Source organism: Mustela nigripes, chromosome 13 (assembly GCF_022355385.1).
Source record: "Mustela nigripes isolate SB6536 chromosome 13, MUSNIG.SB6536, whole genome shotgun sequence".
Lineage (NCBI taxonomy): Eukaryota > Metazoa > Chordata > Mammalia > Carnivora > Mustelidae > Mustela > Mustela nigripes.
In genome coordinates this window covers 22,740,185-22,767,987 of record NC_081569.1, presented here as the reverse complement: position 1 = coordinate 22,767,987, position 27,803 = coordinate 22,740,185, and the positions used below count along the sequence as shown (strand labels likewise).

At 38.3% G+C, this 27,803-nt stretch overlaps 2 protein-coding genes across 5 annotated transcripts in view; both read right to left on the bottom strand.

Annotated features, from left to right (window-relative positions):
• Positions 1–5,207, bottom strand: part of SNRPN (small nuclear ribonucleoprotein polypeptide N) — a 12,569-nt gene extending 7,362 nt beyond the window's left edge. The window contains exons 1-4 of the mRNA XM_059371719.1: positions 5,118–5,207; positions 3,723–3,874; positions 1,358–1,469; positions 781–933 (exon numbers count right to left, since the gene is read on the bottom strand). Coding sequence (XP_059227702.1) covers positions 781–933; positions 1,358–1,469; positions 3,723–3,874; positions 5,118–5,120 — 420 coding nt within the window. The 5' untranslated portion in view covers positions 5,121–5,207. The remainder of the gene's footprint in view (positions 1–780; positions 934–1,357; positions 1,470–3,722; positions 3,875–5,117) is intronic.
• SNURF (SNRPN upstream open reading frame) lies at positions 5,175–27,803 on the bottom strand. Of its 4 annotated transcripts, none has more exons than XM_059371722.1 (4): positions 27,693–27,803; positions 17,949–18,044; positions 10,222–10,348; positions 5,175–5,262 (listed from the first exon to the last, which is right to left on the bottom strand). In XM_059371722.1, the coding sequence occupies exons 1-3, from the start codon at positions 27,704–27,706 to the stop codon at positions 10,243–10,245; spliced, it is 216 nt and encodes a 71-aa protein (XP_059227705.1). In that variant the 5' UTR covers positions 27,707–27,803; the 3' UTR covers positions 5,175–5,262; positions 10,222–10,242. The 4 variants fall into 4 exon arrangements, with proteins under 4 accessions (XP_059227705.1, XP_059227703.1, XP_059227704.1 ...); XM_059371720.1 differs by having other exon boundaries at positions 5,176–5,262; positions 10,195–10,348; XM_059371721.1 differs by lacking the exon at positions 5,175–5,262 and adding an exon at positions 9,469–9,512 and having other exon boundaries at positions 10,195–10,348.

Here is a 27,803-nt window from a genome sequence, read left to right as displayed (position 1 = left end):
AGAAGAAGAATAAATGAAACAAGATGGGATTGGGAGGGAGACAAACCATAAGTGACTCTTAATCTCACAAAACAAACTGAGGGTTGCCGGGGGGAGGGGGTTTGGGAGAAGGGGGTGGGATTATGGACATTGGGGAGGGTATGTGATTTGGTGAGTGCTGTGAAGTGTGTAAACCTGTTGATTCACAGACCTGTACCCCTGGGGATAAAGATATATGTTTATCTAAAATAAAAAATTAAAAAAAAAAAATACCCAATAGTGCAATTGCAAGGTCATAGCGTAGCTGTTTTTAATTTCTTAAGGAATCTCCACACTGTTCTCCAAATACATTCCCTATTTTAACCTACTAAGTCCTTTCACATTTTTTCAACTTTTTTTTTTGAAGATTTTGTTTATTTGACAGAGAAACATCACAAGTAGGCAGAGACGCAGGCAGAGAGAGAGGGCAAGTAGCCTCCCCACTGAGCAGAGAGCTTGATGCAGGCCTCGATCCCAGTACCCTGAGATCATTACCTGAGCTGAAGACAGAGATTTAACCCACTAAGCCACCCAGGCATCCATCAACTCTGGTTTACCAATCCATATTTCTCTTTACTCACCCATTCTGATAAGTTCCTCTTATCAAGGTGGCTTTAATCCTTTCCCCTCCTGATGTGTATTTGTCACCTTCTACAACATATGCTGCTTACATAGTTATAGGATGTGCACTCAGGCTTTTAAATCTATTCAGCTTCTAGACATATTCTCTAAATAATATAAAACCTTCTCCTATCTCCTCACCTGTTGGGATGGCCCCCCAACCCCTCGGACAGGGCCTGCTAATCCAGCAGGAGCCTGGGGAATTGGAACACCAGCTGGCACTCCTCTGCCAGCTGCCCTGCCAACCCCAGGACCTCCTGCAGCTCCAGCAAGTGGTACCCGAGCAATTCCAGTCTGAAACAAGAAAAATTATTTGAAATCAAATTATTTACCAATGTCACGAATAATCTTATTCCTAAAATATCACTACCTCCCACTATTTTCTTACATCATCTAGTTTGTATTAGTTCCATACTCTAAGGAATAAGCAAGTACACCATGGAGGCATTCAACACATTACAAGTACATAGAATTTTTAGTACACAGAAATCTACCACTCCCACCCTTATATAGGTAGTTCCAGCACATAGAATAATTCACTGAAAAGTCCTTTATCACCATATATGGACAAGTAAGCACGGACATTAAGTGCTGGGCATATTTTACTTGACAAATGTATATTATTATTATGCCTTATTATACCTTCATTTAGCAAACATCTCAAATAATCTAATGTCCTTCCACATTAATGTTCTGTCCTACCCTACAGCTTCCTTACATCTTTGGGTGGTGGTCCTTCCACAGTCATGGATACCAAGTTCTCCCCACGTAGTAATACCAGACCTAAAACCCGCTTTTCTTCACGCTCTGGCTGCTTAGCATTCTTTGGCCTATAAATCAAAAGTAAACATTGTTGAGATTAAATTAGTGGTCACTCACTAAAATTTAAGTTAGGTATCAACTAGGACAATAATGGATGAAAATATTCATGCTCAGTTACTAAGTTATTACTAAGTTATAACAAAACAAAGACCAATACAAAAACACTAGACTCACTGACATATAAGGAAAAATGGTAAACCCCTTTCCTATAAAAATTTTTAAGAATGTTACCTCAATGTTTTATTCAGCAAGATTAATTTCTGCTTTGTTAAACAAAATGCAAATTATGCAGCTGAAACTTTTAAGACAAGTTAATTGTAATGTGTTTTCATGTTAACATGGGAAGTAACATTTTTTAAATCATATTTTAAGTAAATCTGGATGACAGACAACTAAAATAGTAATAATAAGAGGCAGTCTTTTTATTCCAAAAGATAAAGGCAAAAAAAAAGGATTTGAATAAGGCATGACTATGCATTATTGGCATTACCACTTACATAATAAAATAAAGTAAAATAACTATAAATAAAAACAAAATTAAAAAAAAAACTTGTGTAGTCACAACTGTCAACAGCAAAAAATCATAAATTCATGAGGCATATATATACTATGTAATATGGGTAAAAGCAACTGACAATGTCATTGAACAATCCTCATTAAATATTATCAGAGAATAATGCACAGTTTAAAGCATTATGCATGTGAAATTATCCTTGTATCTTAGTGAGAAAAGTGAAACAGAGAAATTAATATGCCTAAAACTCTCAAATACCTTTAGAATTTGTATTTTAGGGAAAAATCTACATTATTTACACACAAGAAAAAGCACTGAAACATGCCATCATCCTAGAATATCTGAAATAATCCTACTTGGTGTGCAGGGAGATGGAGAATACATGAAAAGGGAAAGATGTGGAATATGTTTTTGAATATGTTTTTTGCCTGAGATGAAAAGACTTAAAAGAGTACAGCAGACAACTCATGCTGAAAATTATCTTTTTCTGGGCGCCTGGGTGGCTCAGTGGGTTGAGCCTCTGCCTTCAGCTCAGGTCATGATCTCAGGGTCCTCGGATCGAGCCCCGCACCAGGCTCTCTGCTCAGCAGGGAGCCTGCTTCCTCTTCTCTCTCTCTCTGCCTGCCTCTCTACCTACTTGGGATCTCTGTCTGTCAAATAAATAAATAAAATCTTTAAAAAAATTATCTTTTCTGCATATTTAATAAAATTTATATGAAATAGGCAATTTAAACTTCTGGATATCACCAACTGTGGAAATAAAGTAAATCAAGCCAAGAATCCAGGGTGATGCCTCACAAGTTCTACCCCAAGATAAAAGCCTAAAACAAAGCCATCTTGAATGTCCAGAGGTATTACAAGCACCAACTCAACTCCTCTGAATGAAAAGTCAACTGAGTGGAAGTAGGATGCCACTAAGATCCACCAATTTCTGTGATCTTGCTGCAGATAGTCAACAGCGCCCTATGAAAGCAAGCTCCCTGGTCACAGGTATAAAGATGGTAGCCTAATGTGGTAAGGCATAAACATAAAGGTCATTCCTGAAGAAATGAAGTGGGCAAATGATAAATACAATAAGCAAAAAGGATTAAGAATGGACACCAAATCAACACTGGACATGATGAATTTGGCCAACACAAGGAACATGCAAAGAGGCTAGTAGAACCAAATGTTGAACTTAGCCTGGAGTATTCTAATCATATCCCAACTCCTCTACCACTAAGACCGAAAAATGTTATTCCCTCAGGAATGCTGCAGAACCAAACCTATTAATAACATCTTCTAACTATTTTTTTAAGATTTTATTTATTTGACAGAGAGCTCACAAGTAGGCAGAGAGATAGGCATAGAGAGGGGGAAAGCAGGCTCCCTGTGGAGCAGAGCCTGATGCAGGGCTAGATCCCAGGACCCTGGGATCATGACCTCAGCTGAAGGCAGAGGCTTAACCCACTAAGTCACCCAGATGCCCCATCTCATAACTTTTTAAATAAATGCAGATACTCTGTTCATAATGTGAGTTCTATTTCAAATTAAGTTCATGTATGTTTGCAAACTTAAAACAGTAGTGTAAATACAGCGACTTTATGACTGGGAGACCCTAATCCAATTCAGTAATGGTTTAGGTTGTAAGGCAATAGACTAGCCCTACCACATTTTTCCTCCTCTCTTAACAGTTACCCTCTATAACTCCTTATGCCTATTACCCTCTCCCTCATTCTCCCACCAACCAAACCCAAAATAGTCTTACTTGATCTTTCTGAATTCATCACAATCACAGAGGATCAAGTTCATATGTTTGTCAAAAGCCTTAAAGGTGCCAATGAAGATTCGGCCATCTTGCAAGATACATCTCATTCTATAGTCAATGTGCTGCAGCATCTTGCTGCTCTTTCCCACAGTCTGAAAGAAGTAAGAAAGTTGTCAGTCACTCATAAGCCAGTTTGTAATTATGTTATAACCTTCCCACCATGTCTTCCCTATTCCTTTGTCAGTCCAAACTTTGTTTCCTTAACACATCCTGCCTCCCTTATTTTCTCCAAAAATCCCTTCAGTCTCAAGATACTGGACCCAATTTAGGCCCAGAGCAACTATGCTCTTCTATGGAACCCTCTACTTCTCAGAATGTATTAAGTGTAGTCTCCCATCATCCTAACTATATTTCCCTAACTACATTTCTTCCCCAACAGAGTCACAAACCCAGTTTCATGTTAGTATTCTATCATTCTAATTAGTCTCCTTTCCCAATTTTGTTCCCAAATCCCACTCTCTTTCAGAACACTCAACCCTATGGATTACTTCTTTTCTCCTAGACCTGTAGCCAAACAGTGGGAAATTCCTACCTCCATCAGAAACTTTCCAATTCCCATTGACCCAATGCAAACACAAACTATTATTTAGTTCCCCAAAGACCTTTATCCTAGTTATATCACACCCCACATCCCCTCCCCTTCAGAGTTTGGAACAGTTGTTTCTCAAACCTTTTTCAGTTTGATTTAACCTACTAAGTCACTTCTAAAAATATTTTTACCTTAAATCATTCACTCTACTGAAATTTCAATATGCTGATAATATTGTATCTCTATTTATATACTGTAGTCCTTAAGAAGACCACAAGCTATCATAAAATCTAATATTCCTTCTACTTTCCAAATCAACTTTTGCTGCCTTAAGGTATCTTTACTGCTGGGAATACATACTGTAAGTAACCTAAAATTTAACAGAACCACAAAACAGATTATTAGGGTATTTTATTAAAGATATAAAACTGTTTATTATTATGCATTTCTCATGCCCTGAATTGCTAAACCCCTCCATCTTTAATGTAGAATTTATGTCTATTATAACCTGAGTCTTCTATCCACTGGATGGTCCCTTACTATTTTAGGTCATAAGGAAAACTCTCTTCTGTATTTTCTCACATGTAATATCCCTCCTTAGGATATTTTCAACCACTTTATCACTACTATAGGATGACAGACATAACTGTTCTTCAGTTGATACTTCATACAATGAGATACTATCTCTTAAAGACTGATTTCTTATTTCTAACATTAAGAACCCAAAGATACCCCACACTCTGGTAAACCATTATACTAGGTCTTTCCAGTAGCTTTTCACCCTCCTGTCTTAATATACACCTTACCATGGTTGCTGTTCCACCAAATCCAATGTCCACAGGAAGGTTTCAGGATCCTTAAGACCTAAGAAGGCTACAGATAAAGGTATGACGCAGGTTCTCCTATAAACAATGCAAGCTTGGGGCAGAAGCTTCAAACAGGAGATGGAGCCTGCAGAGGAAAGCATGATCTAGCTGCACTGCAATATACCATGTTTAAAAACAGGCAGATAATTTTTCATGAAAATCATAACAGACATGTTCAAAACACTTCCCATGTTCTTACACCCACCAAGTGAATACCAAATTTCACTATTCCCACACCTTAATTCCCCCGTTTGTTTATATGCCTATCTGGGCAACTTTCTTAGCAGTCAAAAATATGCATTATGATAAAAATTGTTTTTCCCAATATACTAATGAAAATGCTCTTAAGTCTGGCAACCAAGAGAGTCAAAACTGGAAAAGGCCTCAGACTACTAATTATACTTATCTGAAAAGTGAATACACAAATTAGACTTGAATAGGAATTTGGTTTTATGCATAGAAGCAACCCCATATCATAAACAGAATCTGATATAATTTTACTTTTAACAATACAGACATTTCTAGTAAAACTGTTCGGTTTCCAATTAAGGCACTTTTCAAACAACAATGTACACTGCTTAAGTAAATTATGAATTATCTATTTCAGAATATGAAAAAATATAGTGTGAACTGTAACATCAAAACAGTAAAGTTAAAGAAATGTTTTGAGGATACAGTTTTCCATGTGGAACTATAGGACACTAGATCAGAAGGTAACAGAATGGTATGAAAGAAGTTAACTCCGTTAAAGTGGTAAGATGTAGATGTTTCTCCATAATTACAAAAATGTGATGGTAGTTAAATACATTTCTATGAAAATTTGGAGTACCATATTGTCTAAAAAATAAATTCATCATTACTCAGAATATCTCCTAAACTTTGTTCTCCAAGTGCAAACTGCCATGCACCATTTGTGCCTTTTTTCTGAAAGACAATCTACCTATATCCTCAACACTGTCCATGCTTCTCTTTCTTAAAATAGATTTATTTATTTGAAAGAAACTGTGCACATGCACGTGCATAAGCAGGGTGAGGGGGGTAGAGAAGGGCAGAGGGAGAATCAGACTCCCAACTGAGCAGGGAGCCTGATGCCAGCTGAGCCAGTTAGATGCTCAACAGACTGAGCCACCCAACAATGCCTCTTAACATTTATCTTAACTGACAATAATAGCTATACACTTTTTTCTTCTCCCATCTACCTAATTTACATCTTTAAAGATACAATGACATCAGTGATAACCCATTTTGTAGCATCCAGTATTTGTATATGAATTAACATTTTGCATAAAACTCGCATGTAAAGATCTCAAAAGATCTATTCAAATCATCATACTAATGCATGCTCCCCTCCCCAAATAATTGTAGTTTCTTTTTAATTTAAATTCAATTAGCCAACATAGGAGTAGTTTAAGGCCTATAATATAGATGTTCTTAATCCTGAGGGCATTATCTAGGAAGCAGAGTCTACAATCCTATACTTGTTTAAGTTAGCAACTCTTTTAGCAATTTTCATTTTTATAATATGTATCTATTACGATATAAAGTCTTCAGCAATCTATTATAGAAGAAAGTAAATTATCTACAGAAATGGAAAAAAAATAAACACTGAAACAGAAAGTAAATTAAATGGTAACCTGAAGTTGGGTGTGGAAACAGAGAATGTATGTAAATGAGCATGAAGGATCTTACTTTGGTAATGCAGCATCCTAAAACTACCTGGCAATAGTTGCAAAAGTCAGTAAATTTATGAAAAAATTAGGTACATTTTAAAGCATATAAAATATATATCAATAGAGCTGTTCTTAAAATGTAAAAGTGAAAACCTTCACATAATATACAAAGTCTGTAACATTACTTTTTACATCGTCATTATTGAAAAAATAAAACAAAAACAAAAAATGCTAACCATTCAACGAGACACTATTACTGGAGTACACCCCCTCTACCATCAACAATGGAGACATGCTACCAGACACTAAGCCACAAGACCATGATTATTACAACAAAAGAAAAAAAATGTAGGTTTAGATTTTAAGATTTCATTTAAGGGAAAAAATGTAATCACTAAAAAGTTTCTTATGTAAATATAAGTTTCTTATGCAATGGGACCCAGCATGAAATGTGCGAATTTAAGGTAAAATTTGTAGTCAGTCACCTTTCCAATGAAAATTTAAAATTCAGAAACAAGACTTTTACCTTCAAATGCCAAAAAGATTTGAGTACAGATTTCCCTATCAGCTTCAGTTTAAATGTTCTGTCCCAACTGGCTTTTCAGTGAACACATAACCATCAGACCTAATTCATAGTTTAACTATAAGAAACCAACAAATTCAAAAAACATTTCCGGGCGCCTGGGTGGCTCAGTGGGTTAAGCCGCTGCCTTCGGCTCAGGTCATGATCTCAGGGTCCTGGAATGGATTCCCGCATCAGGCTCTCTGCTCAGTAGGGAGCCTGCTTCCCTTCCTCTCACTCTGCCTGCCTCTCTGCCTACTTGTGATCTCTCTGTCAAATAAATAAATAAATAAAATCTTAAAAAAAAATTTCCTTGTATAGTGAAAGAGTAAAATCGAAAGGCCGGTCAGTGCTGTTTCTGTTCATCACCTAAACTGTTTGAGTTTCCAAACCCTTCCCACATTCCTACTAGATGTTGTTAGCCAGTTACCAAGTATAAAAATGTACCTAGAGATGTGAGCCATAACCTAAAGAACTGGGTACACGGATGTGTAATATAAAATAAAATATTCTATATAAGAGATACACATTTTACACACAACTCAGATTAAAGGTTGACTGAAGTGATTTAGAAGTTCCCTAAACTTAGCAAACCATAATCCTGAACCCTTATAAGGGAAAGGATGTTTCACTGAAGAGATTGATCAAATTTATCTCCCTAACAAATGACAGTAAAATCCTTCATGAAATAGAGCAGAAGAGCAGCAACATAACACCGCACTGATGAATTAGCAGTTATGATAAATCTCCTTATATCAAAAAGCCATGTAAGCAAATAAATGGCCCCAGGTCCCTGACTGGGGCCCACAGGTTCCTCATAGGAAAAATTCTTAAATTTTTGGAAAGTCTGGACTTTCAAATGATTAAACTTTATAAAAATATAAGTGAAAAATATAAGTGAAAAGATAAGATGCTCAAACTTGGCCAAGATACATACAACAAATGAGAAATCATATAATAATGGTAACGTATTAGTGCTCATTCAAAACTGGTAAAGTATCACCCCTCACAGAAAATGTGCATAGAAGTTAAACAATTAAAAGGAGAAAACACACATAAATGGGAAAGTACTCACCCACAAAGCAATGCCAATTAAAACCACACACACACACACACACACACACAGATTTTCAATTTTTGTAACTGTTTATTAAAGAAAAAGACACACAAATATGGTACTGAGAAACTAGCACTAGTAGTAATTATCCTTGATAACAAGCAACAATGCTTATGCTTCTGTCACAAAGCAATGTCACAAAACATTTAAGAGTCATACTAATACGCATACCCTGCACTGCACAACTGGATCCTTATCCTAATAAATTTAGGATACCAAATGTATCTTTAAAATATAGAGTATTTATAAAGCATAGCAAACTAGAAAAAAAAAAAACAAGTACAAGGGAAAAGTAAATCATGAATGAACTATCATTTATTAATTACAAATGATAATTATGTAACTATAATAAAATGAAAAAATATTAGTGATATACATTTAAGTGAAATAAATACAAAATAAATTTATTTAAAAGCATGATTCCAACTAAAAAAAGCAAATGGGCAAAATTAAAGAAAATTCAATAATTTTTTTCTTTTTCAATTCAACCTTATGCTATGGTTTAAACATGGGTTTTAAAATCTTTGGTTTACCTCCCCATTTTTCTTGTCTATCACTTGGAAGCTTTAGATTTATATTGTAAAAAAGGAAACATAACAATTGTCAAAACATCTTTAAAAACTACCCAATCTACATTTACTCTTTAGACATAATTCTTTAACATGATTCTTAGACTTGACCCTCATCCTAGAAATTTATCTGGTTCCCTACCCTTTAATGTTTACTTTCATATACCTTCCTTCCTAATAAACCCTTTCTCTTCACCACCTTCTATAGTATCACTAGATCCCCTCTTGTCCCAATTTGGTCTTTCATCTTTAAATGTGATTCTCTAAGAAAGATGCCCGAGAACTTTCTTTTAAGGGAAAAGATAGTATTTCAATTTTAAAATTTAAAAAAGGTCACATAAAACAAAAAAGACAGACTGTAAATAAATCTATATCACATTGAAAATATCATGGATAACAGTTTTATTACATTGTCAGCTGATTCAAATACATTGTTTAAAAAAGTGAAAAAGACAAAACAAAAAAGGAATAATTAGTAAATATGCATGGGAAGTTATTTAACTTACTTGATTATGAATGTGGTATGTATTTATAATTCAGCAGGCAAACTGATAATGTAATTAAAATAATCAATGCAGGCAAAAGTATATCGTAACTAGTATTCCCTTTTTTCAGGGTAACAGTGACTAATAATTCATAATACAATTAGAAAATGTACCTAAGCTTGTATTTCTTATTTAGTTTATTTCCACATCTGCATATCTGAGATGATCCTAATATGTTATGCTCAGCAGTTCACTGAATCTTTTTCTAATCTACCAGGAAAAAGATTAAGTTTTTCACAAATGATAATTACAAAGCATTCACTAGCAGGACATTCAGCAGCTATTTATAATGCAGTATGTTTATATAATATTAATTGGAAAATGAACAGAAATTAGACACAAATAAAACTACCTAAAAAGCATGAACTAGAATGACTGGGAAACTAAGGTTGGATTAAGACAACCAAGGTCCTATTGCTTGATTTTACTTTTTTGATCTTTCCTCAATGAGGAAATTTTTAAGAAAAAATCTTATTTCAACACATCCCAAATAATTAAGTGACCTCCAAACACATTATTTATTTATTTTTAACCATTACTCAATTAATTCTAACCTGGTTTTTCACTTGGAAATCAGCTACCTGGATGTTCCAATAACTGCTTTAACCACCTCTCGGTGTCTCAGCTAAGAATGCCTGTCTCAGTTCCGCCTGGAAATCCACCACAAGTACTTGCTGCTGCTGAGATCTCCTTGGGTACAGCTGACACCTATGAACAGAGCACAATACATTAAAATGAATATAAATGGAAAGAGAAAATTAAAAGGATAACAATATGAAAGAAAATGTGTAGATCCTTACATTTAAGGAGAGCCTCAATTGGGGTCAGAGCTTCCCATTCTCTTATAAAGATATTATAAGAAGAAACAGGAGTCTCTGTACATAGAACATGCAAGGAACAGAAGGACACTTACTACTTTGGGGATACTATACAAAGAAACTTTAAAAAAAAAAAAAGTTCTTTTGTTTTAAAAAACCCTATGAATCACTCACTTTTCAATCTGAAAACAATTCTTTAACCCTTAGCAAGAAGGAAGCATTTGCTAAAGAATTTCCAGCAAGACATTAATGCTGTTAGCCATACTGAATACTCCAAGGAGTAACCATCTAAAACAAGGAAATACCAGAGCCCAATCTTTTAGGTTCTCAAACTATATAAACTACCTACCTATTAGTTGGAAGGGAATTCCAGACAAAAGTTCTCAACATATCTCTATGGATCAGTTATTTGGCTGTGAATCTGATTCTATGAATAATGATTCAGAAGTATTGCTGGCTAACAAGTCAAGCGTAAAAATAAATCACCAGCTATTCTGCTCCTGTTAAGTGTGTATATATGTATCACACACATGTGCATTATATATATGTGTCTATTTATGAAACTACTCAATAGTAGTCACATTTGGAAATAGGCCTGAAAAAAGGTATTCCACTATTTTTTAGTTTTTAAATACACTTTAAACATTCTGTTATATAATAACGAATTAGGTTGGACTTTGTCCATGGCTCGTGGGAGGTGCTCTCTTAATTTCTCAAATTTACCAAGTGATAAAAAATCTTCATTATTCTTGATGGGCCCCTTGGATCACACCTGAGCTAATGCTAACAAGAGGATTCAGGATAGGCACTGGCCAAGCCACAAAGAGCAAGTATGTGATTAGAGTGTAGGGCCATGGATGAAGGGATGGCTTCAAGGAAGATGGAGTTCAACCCCATGCTGAATGATTCAATCATGTTTAAATAATGAAACTTTAATAAAAACTCTAGAAGACAGGGTGCCTGGGTGGCTCAGTTGGTTAAGCATCTGCCTTCAACTAAGGTCATGATCCCAGGGTCCTGGTGGTCCTGGTATCAAGCCCCAAGCCCCTCGTCAGGATCCCTGCTTAGTAGGGAGTCTGCATCTCACTCTGCCACTCCCTCCACCCACAACCCATGCTGTCTCTCTCTCTCTCAAATAAATACATGAAATTTTCTTTTCTTTTTCAATTTTTATTTTTTTTCTTTTAAGTGTTCCAGAATTCATTGTTTATGTACCACACCCAATATTCCATGCAATATATGCCCTCCATAATACCCACCACCAGGCTCACCCAACCTCCCACTTCCTGCCCCTCCAAAACCTTCAGATTGTTTTTCAGAGTCCACAGTCTCTCATGGTTCATCTCCCCCTCCAATTTTCCCCAACTCACTTCTCCTCTCCATCTCCCCATGTCCTCCATGTTATTCCTTATGCTCCCCAAATAAGTGAAAGGATATGATAATTTACTCTCTCTGCTTGACTTATTTCACTCAGCATAAGCTCTTCCAGTCCCGTCTGTTGATATAAAAGTTGGGTATTCAGGGCACCTGGGTGGCTCAGTGGGTTAAGCTGCTGCCTTCGGCTCAGGTCATGATCTCAGGGTCCTGGGATCAAGTCCCGCATCAGGCTCTCTGCTCAGCAGGGAGCCTGCTTCCCTCCCTCTCTCTGCCTGCCTGTCTGTCTACTTGTGATCTCTCTCTGTCAAATAAATAAAATCTTTTAAAAAAAAAGTTGGATATTCATCCTTTCTGATGAAGGTATAATACTCCATAGTATATATGGACCACATCTTCCTTATCTATTCATCCAATGAAAGGCATCTTGGTTCTTTCCACAGTTTGGCAACTATGGCCATTGCTGCTATGAATATTGGGGTACAGACAGCCCTTCTTTTCACTACATCTGTATCTTTGGGGTAAATACCCAGTAGTGCAATTGCAGGGTCAAAGGGAAGCTCTATTTTTAATTTCTTGAGGAATTTCCACACTGTTCTCCACAGTGGCTGCACCAACTTGCATTCCCAACAACAGTGGAAGAGGGTTCCCCTTTCTCCATATCCTCTCCAACACAGGTTGTTTACTGTCTTGCTAATTTTGGCCATTCTAACTGGTGAAAGGTGGTATCTCAATGTGGTTTTAATTTGAATCTCCCTGATGGCTAGTGATGATGAATACTTTAAAAAAAAAAAAGCCTCTAGAAGGTACCCAAAGTTCTGGTGAACTTCCTGGTTGGTGATATAGATACACTGATGAAGCTGAGAGTATTACAACCTAAGGCCATGAAGTTATGGATCGTGTCCTAGGAGTCTCTACGTTTAGCTTATCCTGATTTTTATCTTCTATAGGAATCTTAATAGTAAACGTAAGCTTTTCTTTTGTGCTGTGAATCAATCCAACGAACTATGGAACCTGAAGAAACAATGGAAACCCTGAATCTCTATCTGGACATTCAGAAGTGCAAACGGCCTGGGAAATCGAGGATTTGCAATTGGTAACTGCACTGAAGGTAATCTTAGGGAGGGAACTGTACCCTTAACATGTCAGATCTGCACTAGCTCCATTAAGAATCGGAATTACACTGCTCATGCTTTTAAACTGTCCCATTTTTATTGTCCCATTTACTTATTTATTTCCACAAGGCAACTAAGAGTCTCACCTAATTTACTTACTTATTTACTTATTTATTTCCAAAAGGCAACTAAGAGTCTCACCTAATATGATTCTAAAAGTGTTTCAGAGAAAAAAATATATTCTTTGGAATTTTAAAACTCCTGTTAGAGTGTTCCTCTTGGTTAACCTGAAACCCAGCTGTAATTAGAATTGAGAAAATAAAATGCAATACAGATTTCATTTCATAAAATGCAAATATAATTTAGAAAGACAATGAAAAGGATGCATAAAATATACTCTCCAGGAGACTCTCCAGCCCCCATCTCCAAATTCTCTCAAATTTATAATACATCAAGAAATGGTTAAGACATTCACCAGCCCCAAAGATCAAAACCTGATTTACTTGACAGATTTATTGGAAGACGGTATAACCATAAATTCCAAGAATAAAAACCAATAAGCTTCTATTAATAATAACGAGGTTTTGTCTGCCTCGTTTTGGCTTTTATTCATTTTGCTTTGTATCTTAGATGGAACATGAATAGCAAATCTTTACTAGCATTAGAACCAGTACCACACAATTTCTCTGGAATACTGACTTTTAGCACTATGGTCTGGTAAAATGTGGGATATTGATGAGTTTCATTAAAATAAACAGACTACAGCTATTAACTATCCAAAATACTGAGAGAATTCTGAGCATACGTATCAGTATGCAAAGCTTAGCAAGTAACAATACTGCTTCCCCATTTTATAATACACTTACTCTCAAAATGAGAGAAATGACTGGGGAAATTACATTATTTTCCTAATTTGAAACTCCCCTCCCCCATTTAGCACCCTAGAGTACTTATACATGATATAAACAGCAGAGGTTTGGAAATGAACTTTTTTCTTCTTTGAAAGCAATAAAATGTTTCCATAGATTTGGAAAAGAAAATGACACAAGAGGGCTTAGAGATAGTTATGAGATTTTGTTATGCTGGTTCACACTAGTCCTGCGCAAGATAAAGGCTCTAACAAAATTTAACTACGATAAAACCATTATCCACTAACAAAAGAGTCTCCCTTCAAAAGAATCCCCCATATCTCAACTACAATCTTTTTTTTTTTAAAGGTTATATTTAGTCATTTAAGAGAGAGACAGAGCACAAAGAGGGAGAGAGGCAGGAGAGAGAGCAGCAGTCTTTCCACTGAGCTTGAGCCTGATGCAGAGCTCAGGCCTCCATCCCAGGACCTGGACATCATGACTTAACCATATGAGCCACCCAGGCACCCCTCAACTGCAATCTCTAAACAACCTTAAGATAATTCCAAAGGATCTGGGTAAAAATAGCACTTAAAAAAAAAAAAAGATTTTATTTACTTATTTAACAGACAGATCACAAGTAGGCAGAGAGGCAAGCAGAGAGAGAGAGGGGGGCCAGGGGAAGCAGGCTTCCTGCTGAGCAGAGCCAGATGTGGGTCTCCATCCCAGGATCCTCGGATCATGACCTGAGCCAAAGGCAGAGGCTTTAACTCACTGAGCCTTCCAGGTGCCCCAAAAATGGCACTTTTTAAAGCTCTGAAGTTATATGGGATGCTTGGCCTGCTCGGTCATTAAGCATCTGCTTTTGGCTCAGGTCATGACCCCAGAGTCCTGGGACTGAGTCCCGCATTGAGCTCTCAGCTCAGTGGGAAGCCTGCTTCTCCCTCTCCCACTCATCCTGCTTGTGTTCCCTCTCTCACTGTGCCTCTCTGTCAAATAAAAAATAAAATATTTTTTAAAAAGGCTTTTAAGTTACAAAAGATATTACCATACAAGAGAAAATTAATATGGCAAAAGGCTATTATAAAGGGCAAATTATAGGGGCAACTGGATGACTCAGTTGGTTAAGTGGCCAAACTCTGATTTTGGCTCAGGTGAGGATCTCAGGGTTGTGGGGTTGAGCTCTGTTCCACGCTCAGCAGGGAATCTCCCTGAGAATTCTTTCTCCCTTTGTCCCATCCCCTCTCACTTGCGCATGGCTCATGATCTCTCCCTTGTTCAATAAATCTTTTAATTTATTTTTTTGTTGTTGGTTAGAACCTATTTTATTTTACTTTACTTTTATTATGTTATGTTAATCACCATACAGTACATCATTGATTTTTGATGTAGTGTTCCATGATTCATTGTTTGTGTATAACACCCACTGCTCCATGCAATCTCTGCCTTCCTTAATATCCATCACCAATACATCTTTTAAAAAATAGAACAAATTATATAGAATATCCATTCAGAAGATACTTCTTTTAAAGAAGTTCCCAAACTAAAAATGTAATAAAAGAATAATGAGCTCAGAAGAATAGCCTCACCAGTAATTCAAAATGTGCAAGTGAATATATTGCAATTTTCCCATATAAAATAAGAAAATAACAGAAATAGAAGACAAAATTTTACCTCCATTTTATTTATTTATTTTTAAAGATGTTATTTATTTATTTATTTGACAGAGAGAGATCACAAGTAGGCAGAGAGGCAGGCAGAGAGAGAGAGAGAGGAGGAAGCAGGCTCCCTGCTGAGCAGAGAGCCCGTTGTGGGACTCGATCTCAGAACCCTGAGATCACGACCCGAGCCAAAGGCAGAGGCTCAGCCCACTGAGCCACCCAGGCGCCCTTACCTCCATTTTATAAGAGCCTTTTTTTTAAAAAAAGCTTTGTATTTGAGGAACTGAAATAAAATGTAAATAATATTAAAGAATATTAACTTTCAAATTGACTGCCCTTATCTTTGTTGATAATAGCTAAGAAATGCAAACCTATCAGTAAGCTAATGATAAATGAAATTATTAAACCACCCATATTCTACAATTTCTTTTTTTTTTTTGAAACATAATTTTTTTTTTAAAGATTTTATTTATCTATTCGACAGACAGAGATCACGAGTAGGCAGAGAGGCAGGCAGAGAGAGAGAGAGGAGGAAGCAGGCTCCCTGCTGGGCAGAGCCCGATGCGGGACTCGATCCCAGGACCCTGAGATCATGACCTGAGCCGAAGGCAGCGGCTTAACCCACTGAGCCACCCAGGCGCCCCATATTCTACAATTTCTAAAATATTTATATGTACTGACAAGCAAGATCCCTAAGACCTATTGTTGCAGAACAATAAATATTGCATATGTACAGAGATCACAAGTATGCCACCATTCTTCTCCCTCCTTCCATGTGTGCATACATATGAACAAACAGGAAAAGGTATGAAAGTATGGACATCTACATATCTATGGATACTCTCTAGGGAGGGAAGGGGAAAGGACAGATGGCAAGTTGAAGTAGATACTTTCTATCTCAAAGTTACCTGTTTTATAAAGAGACAATATTCTTGTACTTTTAATATGTGTAATTTTGGATAATAACTAAAATAGCTTTAGGAAAATAAAAAAGAATGCTACACACTGATTCTGTCAAGATTTGTGATAACAAAATGGAAGATCCAATAAGTATTATGTATCAGGTGATTCAAAATGTTGGTATATTTTGTTAAAATCCCCCTTTTGGAAACTAAATTTAAAAGTGTCGAAGGGTATCAGGGTGGTTCAGTTGGTCAGGTGTCTAACTCTTGATTTTGGCTTGGGTCATGATCTGGGGTCCTGGATTTTCTCTCTCTCTCTCTGATCCTCCCCCAGCTTCGTCTCACATTTTTTCTTCCTAAAATGAATAATTAAATCTTTTGAAAAAATTAAAAGATAAAAGTGTGTATATCCTATGTAGATTTCCTATGTAAGAAGAGGAACAAATGGGGCTGCCTGGGTGGCTCAGTGGGTTAAGCCTCTGCCTTTGGCTGAGGTCATGATCTCAGGGTCCTGGGATTGAACCCAATGTTGGGCTCTCTGCTCAGCAAGGAGCCTGCTTCCCCCTCTTTCTCTATCTGCCTCTCTTCCAACTTGTGATCTCTCTCTGTCAAATAAATAAAATCTTTAAATAAAAAAAAAAGAGGAACAGATGTATACACTTCAATCTTTTTTTAAGATTTTATTTATTTGAGGGGTGCCTGGGTAGCTCAGTCGGTTAAGCAGCTGCCTTCAGCTCAGGTCATGAGTCCAAGGTCCAGGGATCGAGCCTTGCATCAGGCTCCCTGCTCAATGGAGAGCCTCCTTCTCCTCTCTCCCTCTGCCTGCTTGTGCTCTCTCTCTCTCTCTCTCTGTGTGTCAAATAAAAAAGTAAATAAATCTTTAAAAAAAAAAGATTTTATTTGAGAGAGAGAGCACGACTGAGAGAGCAGAAGCAGGAGAAACAGAGGGAGAGAGAGAAGCAGATTCCCTGCTGAGCAGGGAGCCCAATGCAGGGTTAGATCTCAGGACATGACCTGAGCCCAAGGCAGTTGCTTAACTGACTGAGCCACCCATGTTCCTTACATTTCAAGTTTTTTTTTTTTAATATTTTATTTATTTAACAGAGAGAAAGATCACAGGTAGGCAGAGAGGCAGGCAAAGAGAGAGGGGGAAGCAGGCTTCCTGCTGAGCAGACAGCCTGATGCGGGGCTCGATCCCAGGACCCTGAGATCATGACCTGAGCAGAAGGCAGAGGCTTAACCCACTGAGCCACCCAGGCACCCCACATTTCAAGTTTTTAATTGGATAAATGTACTAATGAAAAATAAAAATCTGAATAATGCAGCACATGCATGAATACATAAATTAACATTTGGTCAATGAATAAAAAAAATTGCAAACATAGAAGTGAATTTAGTAACAACATAAATTAAATAATTTTAATTTCAAAGTTGAAGGATTTAGAATTTTATTGATAAAACCACCTACACATTTAGGAAAAAATGCATTTTTATTGAAATTATTAACATAAGTTAGTACTACCTGGTTAAGATTGATTCGACTGCTTTGCTGTATCTTCTATAAATTGGTTCTCAAACGAGACTACTCACTCTTGGTTGCTCAGTGAGGCTGTCCTCCTACGTTTGACTTGGACTTCCACCTCTGGCACGTGCTGTTCTGTAGTCCGTCTCAGGTGTAAGCGGTCCCTAAAGCAGAAAGAATAATTTATTTGATAAGACTTCATCAATTTTAAAATAACCACACTTACTTAAAGGCTATATTTATTTTTAAAGTGTTTTATTTGAGAGAGCAAGCAAGTGAGAGAGAGCACAAGCAAGGGCAGAGGAAGATGCAGACTCCCCACTTGGCAGGGACCCCAATGTGGGACTTGATCCCAGATCTCCAGGACCATGACCTAGCTGAAGACCAGAGCACCGACTGAGCCTCTAAAGGCTGTATTTAAAAACTCTATTTAATAGGACAGAGTTTTTAAAGTGCTTATAATTGGGGCACCTGGGTGGCTCAGTAGGTTAAAGCCTCTGCCTTCGGCTCAAGTTATAATTCCAGGGTCCTGGGTTCCTGCTCGGGAGGGAGCCTGATTCTTCCTCTCTGCCTGCCTCTCTGCCTACTTGTGGTCTCTGTCTGTCAAATAAACAAATAAAATCTTAAAAAGAAAAAAAAGTGCTTATAATCCATTAAAACAAGGTACAGTAATAATGTATGCCAACTATATCTCAATAAAAATGGTGGAAAAGAAAGGAGGCAAAATTTAATGACTATATCCTCCAGTAGTCAGGATCTACCCTAAAGTCACTTCCTCCCTCCTTTAGAAGCCCCTTAAGGTCCTAGATGCCTGAGTATCTTAATTGAACATCTGACTCTTGATTTCAGCTCAGGTCATGATCTCAGGTGGGTAGATGGAGCGGAACCTCTTGTCAGGCTCTGTGCTCAGCAGGCTGTCAGCTTGGTTTCTCTCCCTCCGTCCCTACCCTCACTCACAAGCACCCTGTCTCTTTCCCCTTCACTCTCTCTCAAATAAATAAATCTGTGTTAAAAAAAAAAAAAAAAAAAACAGCCCTCCGAGGTGCAAGAGGCTGGACGGCTTAGTCAGTTAAGCGTCTGCCTTTGGCTCAGGTAAGATCTCAGGTCCTGGGATCAGGTCCCACCCATTATCTGGCTCTGTGGGGAGCCTGCTTCTCCCTCTGCTGCTGCTTCTGTTGTCTCTCTCTCTCTCTCTCTGTGTCAAATAAATAAACAAAATCTTAAAAAAAAAAAAACCCTGACAGCATGAGATATCAGAAAACTGGGGGCTTGGATATATCAGAAAAATAAGCAAAAAGAAAATATTTATTTTCACGTATTTTTATATATGCAGATATAAAGCTATACATTTACAGAGATATGCACTAACCTCCTACCCATACCTACATCACCTGAAAAAAAAAAAACAGCAATGTTGATTCCAAAACTGGCTTGAAAATATTTTAAAGATACTTTGAATTTATTTATTTTAGAGAGAGAGAGAGAAGTAGGAAAAGGGGGACAAAAAGGAAGAAGCATATTCCCTGAGTAGGGAGTCAGAAGAAGGACTTGATCCCAGGACCCTGAGGTCATGATCTGAGCTAAAGGCAGACACTTTGACAAGCCACCCAGGTGCCCCTGGTCTGAAAATATTTAATTGGGACAGATCTTTTAGTAAAACGGAAAAAGCGTCACATTTAAATTATAAAATTTCTACTTAAGCAACCCCCTGTGCAAATGCTGTTTTCCTAGGATTTATAAAACAAGAAATAAAAAGGATGCTTAAGTAAAAAATAAATACATAAAACCAACATATCTACCACTGTCTGATGATCGACAGAACAGCTCACAAAATGGCTGCTCAAAGGAAGTGAGCATGTAAATTTCCCACCCAGGTCATCCATCCATGTTAGAAACTACAGGAACCACTCTTAAAACTGCAATTTAACAATGCTAATCAGAGAGGATAGCAGAAACAGGATTTTACAAAAGTCATGCAATGTAATATTTCCATGGCAGAATTCAAAAGAAGCATCTCACAAACTAATTCTCTGAACCCTTGTTATTTTCAAATTCATATTAGATTATGCAAAGTAACCCAATCAAATAGCTTTCCAATAAGCCCAAGTTGTTTTACTGCTTAAAAAAAGCTTTACTGTTTTGGGGCACCTGGGTGGCTCAGTGGTTTGGGCTGCTGCCTTGGGCTTGGGTCATGATCTCAGGGTCCTGGGATCGAGCCCCGCATCGGGCTCTCTGCTCTGCAGGAAGCCTGCTTCCCTCTCTCTCTCTCTCTCTCTGCCTGCCTCTCTGCCTACTTGTGATCTCTGTCTGTCAAATAAATAAATAAAATCTTTAAAAAAAAAAAAAAGCTTTACTGTTTCAATCAAGCAATAGAAATCATTTAAAAAACATATATGTACATATCAGATTTTTTAAATGATAAAAGTATATAATTTACTATTCTCCTTACCTTTGATTAGGCAATGGTTTTCTTAAGATATCTGAAGTACCTGAGAAAGGAATCTATAAGTTGGATTTCATCTGAAGTAAAAAATGTATTTGCTTCAAGGACACTTTATGTACAGCTGGCCAGACAAATGGGAGAAAATACTTGTAATTCACACAGCTTGAGGACTCTTACAACTCAATAAAATGAAAAAAAAAAACTCCACTTAAAAATGGATGAAAAGATTGGAACAGACATTTATATGAGCACTAAAAAAATACTTTACATCATTACAGTTATTAGGGAAATGCAAATAAACACTACAAACATACCATTTCATATCTCCAGAGTGGAGGAGGTGGAGAAACAGGTAGTGGGAATGTGAAATGGTGGAGCTTCTGGCACTTCCTAAAAATGTGTACCATGGAGTTAGCATATGACACTAATCCCACTCCTAGAGGGAGTAAAATTATGTACTGCCAAAATGAACATAAGAGGGAGTAAATATATATATATATATATATTTTTTTTATATATATATATATATATGCATGCTTGAGTGTGAATGTTCCTAGCAACATTTATAATAAAAGCCAAGAAGTGTAAACCACCCAAAGTATAACCACTAAAAAAAATGGATAAACCAAATATGGTGTGGTATGGTAAAGTCAATACAATGGAAACGTCATTCAGTGCCAAAAAGGGATGAAGTATTTATTGATTAAACATAACTTCACAAATGTATGTGTTAAAATAATAAAATTATGTAATAAAAAGAACCATCATAAACCTTTATGGCTCACAGGCCATCAATTATGACTGATCAAATCGTATAATTGAAAATATTACATTACCAAAAAATTAAAGAAATAAAAATCTTCAGTTCTTTTATTCCTTCATAGCAGTTGCTCAGTATGAAAAGGTCTGAGTTCATGGGATAAATGAAACAGCACATGGAATTATTCAATTTTCTAAATCCATTTTTATTTTTATTTTTTTGAAGATTTTATTTATTCATTTAACAGAGATCACAAGTAGGCAGAGAGGCAGGCAGAGGGAGAGGAGGAAGCAGGCTCCCCACTGAGCAGGGAGCCCAATGCGGGACTCTATCCCAGGACCCTGAGATCATGACCAGAGCCGAAGGCAGACGCTCAACTGACGGAGCCACCTAGGCACCCCTAAATCCATTTTTAAAGCTACATGTAAAATAATCAAAGAGCAGCATCGTTTTCACAATATACAAAGTGTGTTCTAAATATACACACATATGAATGCATTTACAATCTTCTACTGCATTCCTAATCTAGTAACCAGCTTTCAGAAAATAAGCATTTAAAGGGAAAATAAGCATTTAAAGGAAAAACAGAGAGGTGCCTGGCTGACTCAGTCAGTGAAACATGCAACTCTTGGGTTCAAGACCCACACTGGGTGAAGAACTTACTTAATAATGAAATCTTAAATAAATAAGTAAACAATAAAGGAAAAAGTGATGTGTTTGTTGGCTCAGTTGGTAGAGCATGTGACTCAGTTTCAGGGTTGTGAGTTCAAGCCCCACATGTGACAGAGAATACACTTTTAAATGTTAATGAAGGGGCGCCTGGTTGGCTCAGTGGGTTAAAGCCTCTGCCTTCGGCTCGGGTCATGATCCCAGGGTCCTGGGATCGAGTCCTGGGATCGAGCCCCGTATCGGGCTCTCTGCTCGGCAGGGAACCTGCTTTCCTCTCTCTCTGCCTGCCTCTCTGCCTACTTGTGCTCTCTCTCTCTCTCTCTCTCTGTCAAATAAATAAATAAATAGATGAATAAATAAATAAATAAAACTTTTTTAAAAAGTTAATGAAAAAACGGAAAAAATTCTATGGGCACAATGTTAATTTTTTTGCTCCAAAATTGCTTTCCATTAAAAAAAATACTAATTTGGAAATACACTGAGAAACAAGTGATGAGATCAACACAATGTTTTGCCAAATAACCTAACATTCTTTCAAATATATAATATGCCTTACGTTCTGCTCAAATAAACTAATAAAAATTCAATTACTAAGATCTCAAGAACAAAAAATTTAAAAAAGAAAATGTGAGGTAATCTTAGTCTACAGATCTTCCCATAATCATGAGAAAATCAGTGTCTCTAAGCCAAAACCTCTGAACCATCAAAAAGAAAATCCTAAGCCAGCCAGCATTCAGGAACTAGAAGACAAAATAATGGACTCCCTTACAAAACCATTGCTAGAGAGAGAGGCAACCTTAACCATCAACAACTCTTAAGCTTTACAGCTCTGGGCCACAAAAGAAGAGGAAAAGGATACAAGCAATAAAATCCTAATGTATACTGAAGAAAGAAACAAGTCTCATTATCCCTGTCATATTGAGAAAATATCCATACCCTGCTTATTAATTAAAGGATTCTTTCTATACATAGCTAAGTAGTATAGTACAGTGTTAAAGTAAGAGATTAAACTCAAAATGCAAAGACCTAAATGTGAGACCTGAAACCATAAAACTCCTTAAATAAGATATAAAAAGTAATTTCTTGGGACATTGGCCTTAGCAACATTTTCCTATATATATATATAGGTCTCCTCTAGCAAGAGAAACAAAAACAAAACTAAACTATAGGGTCTACATGAAAATAAAAAGCTTTTGTGGGGTGCCTGGGTGGCTCAGTGGGTTAAGCCGCTGCCTTTGGCTGAGGTCATGATCTCAGGGTCTTGGGATCGAGCCTCGCATCGGTCTCTCTGCTCAGCAAGGAGGCTGCTTCCCCCTCTTTCTCTGCCTGCCTCTCTGCCTACTTGTGATCTTTCTCTCAGTCAAATAAATAAAAATCATAAAAAAAAAGCTTTTGCAAGCAATGGATAACATCAACAAAACAAACAGGCAACCTACTGAACAGGAAAAGGTATTTATTTGCCAATGATATATTTGATAAGGTGTTTATGTAATATAGTGTATCTGATAAGGGGTTAATATATAAATAACATAAAACCCAACACATGCATGTACAAAAACACCCAAATCAACAAATCCCATTAAAAATGGGCAGAGTAACTTAGCGGACATTTTTTTTTTTTTTATTCAAAAGATATAGAGAGAGCCAACATACTCATAAGATGCTCAACATCACTCATCATCAGGAAAATGCAAATCATTAACGTGCCGAGACATCACCTCAAACCAGTCAGAATGCCTAGTATAAAAAAGACAACGGGCGCCTTGGGTGGCTCAGTTGTTAGGCATCTGCCTTCGGATCAGGTCATGATCCCAGGGTCCTGGGACTATGGCCCACATTCAGTTCCCTGGTGACAGAAGACTGCTTCTCGTCCTCCCACTCCCCCCTGCTTGTGTTCCTTTTCTCTGTGTGTGTGTCAAATAAATAAAACCTTTAAAAAATACAAGAAATAAGTCTTGGTAAGGATGTGGAAAAAAGAAACTCACGCACTCTTGGTAGGAATGTAAACTTTTTCAATCACTATGGAAAACTGTATATATGTTCCTCAAAAAATTAAAAATAGAAATAGCACATGATCCAGTAATTCTACTTCTGAGTATTTACACAAAGAAAACAAAAGCACTGATTCAAAAACAAACATGCACTCCTGGGTTTGACTGTAGAATTATGTATAATAGCCAAGGCATTAAAGCAACCATCCAAGTGTCTGTCAATAGATAAATGGATAAAGATGCAGTATATAAATAAATATTAATCAGCTATAAAGAAAATTTTGCCAGTTTTTACAAGATGGATGGACCAAGAGAGTACTATATTAAGTGAAATAAGTAAGAGAAATTCAAATACCTTACCATTTCACTTACGTGGGGAATAAAAAAAAGAACAACAACAACAAAAAAAAACCAGAAACAGGCACCCAAAAGTAGAGATGAAAGTGGTTTTTACCAGCAAAGAGAAGGTGTAGATGGACAAAATGGTGAAGGGAAGTGGGAGGTACAGGCTGGGGATGCAATAGGGAATATATAGTCAATGATATGTATTTTAACAGCACTGAATGATGACAGACGTAACTACACTTATGAACACTTCAGAACAGAGTTGCTGAATCACTACATTGTACACTTGAAACTAATAAAGCACTGCGTATCAACTAAACTCCAATAAAAAAAAAAAAAGATTAACTTTGAGACTTTGACATCTTAAGTATGGAATTAAAAAAAAAATCTGAGCACATTCAGAGGAAAGGACAGGAATAAAGATGTTGCATCACCACATATGAGGAAAGGATTTCAGCAATGAAACGGGACAGATGCACTGGGCAAATGAAGATAATACAAAATAATCTGAATAAGTCCAAACTAAATACTACCTTGCCTTAAGTAGCAATACAACCATCCCTGAACTGTTTCCTTTCACTAAATCACAGAAAAGGTTCACAAGGCCTCATCATTTTCTAAAAGTCCTGATACTAAGCCAAATATTCAGTGGGCAGGGCAGAGACCTTGAAATTTCAGAGGTCTTTCCAAAGAGATCCACCATATTGACATCCTGAGCCTGCCTGTAAAACTACAAAATGGCTGACCAAGGTAATACACGCTCCTTTTCTAAATATCCAAAATGATCAGAAGTTAAGCAAAGTATATTTGAAATAGTAAGTGTATATGAGTAGGAAAAAATGAGCAAACTGTACTTATGGCAGAATTCCAAACTCCTGCTATTTTTAAAAACTACTCAAAAAGAAACAATTTCCATAACAAAGTTTTCCAAGACTTCTGGGTTTGTTTTCCCTAATTACATTCCAACTTAGCACAACCATATTTGTTTGTGATGTTGGGCGGGGAAAAGAGAAAAGCCTGCCCACCAGCATTCTGCAAAAAATGAAGTCCTTTAAAATGCTCCCCTCCAAAGGTGGAATACAGAATACAGAATAGTTACTTTGTTAATTATATATTCTCACCAAATTTTCACAGTAGCTGCCATTCCAAAAATGATGGATCGAAAGCATCACTTTAAAAACCAAACTGGGGCAAGAATTCCCTTATCCAACCTGTACTTACAGCCGTGTAGCATTCTACTTTTCTGATTCTCTGCTCTGTTCCTCTTCAGCAAACAATACTTACAGGTCTCAGCTCCTAAGAACCCTGGAGGAGCCCTGACCCCCAATTTAATGAAACTGTATATAAAGGCTGCGTCACAAAACGAACATCCACAGATTAAGAAATATGAGACTCTTAAAGGTGATGCAGTCGTACAATTATCAAATCTATAAAGGGGAAATCAAATGTAGTAAGGGATTTTCTAAAGGGTCACGAATCCCATTTGAATATTAAAAATAATTAGACTGGTCATAATACAATATAAATAAATACAAATAAAATACAAAAGTGAAAAGGTGGGGCTCTCTTTAAGTGAGAAAACATTTAAAATCAGTACCACTGATAAAGATGGCCTCAAGTAGTAGCACTGCAGATCATGGGTGACTTCGCCTTTCCTTCCCTGCCTGCAGGCCCCCATTTCCCTCCTCTATGGTGCAACAGAAATGCAGGGGCACAGCATGGCTGCCAGTCTACGCAGGCCTAGAATGTACAAATCCATTGCCCCGTTGCCATCTCCACTCCAGTGTGGCTTTATGGGTAAGGGGCGGCCCAAGGTACCAGCTCAACAAATCCATGTCTTCCTTCTGCTTACCCATGGCAGTCAAGAGGAAAGGAGCAGTCATTACAGCATACAGGTGAAGGGGGTAGCTACCAGCCCCACCAAGTGGATACTGCGCAAACCCCCTCCTCTAGTGCCCGCCCCACTGCGGGGCGGAGACGCTGTCTTCCCAGTTGCGCCTGCGCACCCCAAATCCCGCACCCTTCCCCACTGCGGCACTTTGGGGAGGGGGCAGCTGCCCACTTTGCCAAACTCCTCCCCTCAGCGCTGCGGTTTGAAGGTGCCGCGGAAATTGCTGCCTGGGAGAAACCTCATGCATTACCCTTCCCCCACTGCGGCACGGGCGAGGGGTAGGCTGCCCCCCACCCTGTCACGCCTGCGCAGATCGGCACATCTGCAACGGCAGCCATCTTGGCGAGGCTCACAATGGTAGTGACGCGGCAGTGGACCCCTGTAAACCTCACTCCGAAGGCAAGGAAAGATCCATACAAACAAGACACGCCTCTGCAGTGTTACATCCCAGAACCTGGCACAACTCTCACAAGTTCATAAGACAAGCTCTGCACACCATACCCCTAATCTTATACCAAAACCTCAAAAGCAAGGAATTATACAGGGGTTAACTATCTGAAGACAAACTTTTCTGCAGCTATTCCTTTAGGTGAGCAATGGAGAGTAGGTTCGCCCTGATGCAGACTCTTAAGACTGCAGAGAACAACTGAACGTTCTCCCCTTTTCCTCAAACTAAAGGTGTGGACCCCTCGCCTCTTCCCTCAGCCCACCACCAGATTCGTGGTCCACTGCTCCCGCCCCTCTTAACGCGCTCCTTCAACCACTGCCATGGCGGCCACTCTGTCAAGGTACCCACCGCCACCCTATCGCCCCTCCCGTCACCACCATCATGGCTGCCTCGCCACCCCCACACATAGCATATCCAAGGTGGATCACCCCTTTCACAGGGCCGCCCACTTTGTAGCACCCTCACAGTGGCCTCCCTGCCACCACCTCCCAAACACCGCCATGACAGCCACCCCAGCTTACCAACTCCGCCCCTCCCTACCACCACCATGACAGTCACTTCACTGCCCCCTCCGTGGCAACCATGATCACCCTGCTAGTCACCCCGCCATCTCTGTATCACTGCTGCTGTGTCCACCTCACTGACCCCCCAAACCACCAGCACAACCACCGTATCTCCCCCTCACTACCATCACCAAGAACAGCCTATCCTCTACTCCCTCCCACCACCACCATGACGACCACCATGGTGGCCACCATTGCTACACCACTATCACACATAGTGAATATCTCACCCTAATGATCCTTCCTTATCACCACTGCAAGCACGCGGCTACCCCTGAGATACCACTGTCACCAAAACCAGATGCCCTACCCTGTCAACCCCTCCTTGGTACTGCGGACTCCCCAGGGATTCCACCCCTGTCTTTCGCACCACAGTCATCACAATATACCTTCCTCAACCACAGTCATGGCCTCAGATCTCAAGGACAAAAGGCCACTTTAGAAAGGATCTGACAGGACACGATACGGTAGCATATACCAGCTGCAATACGACACGACACGGTCAGAGCACCATCCAGGGAGGTACAACCAATCCCCAAACCTTCAAAAGTATCTCGTTCAGTTCTCCAGAACAAAGAACTTTAGAGCCCGGATTTCCACTGTATACAACAATACTTTAAGTTCTGCAAATCTGGAACACTGAACAAACAACAAGGACTGTTCCCCAGGCTGTCTCTAAGGGAAGAAATCCATACAGCTAACCTGGCCCGCTCCATCGCGCTGCTACCCGCTCCTCAGAACAGACCGTCAGGCATCTCCGGCGACCGCTCCACTCTGCGCTTGAGTCACTGCAGCAACACCAACTAATCACGC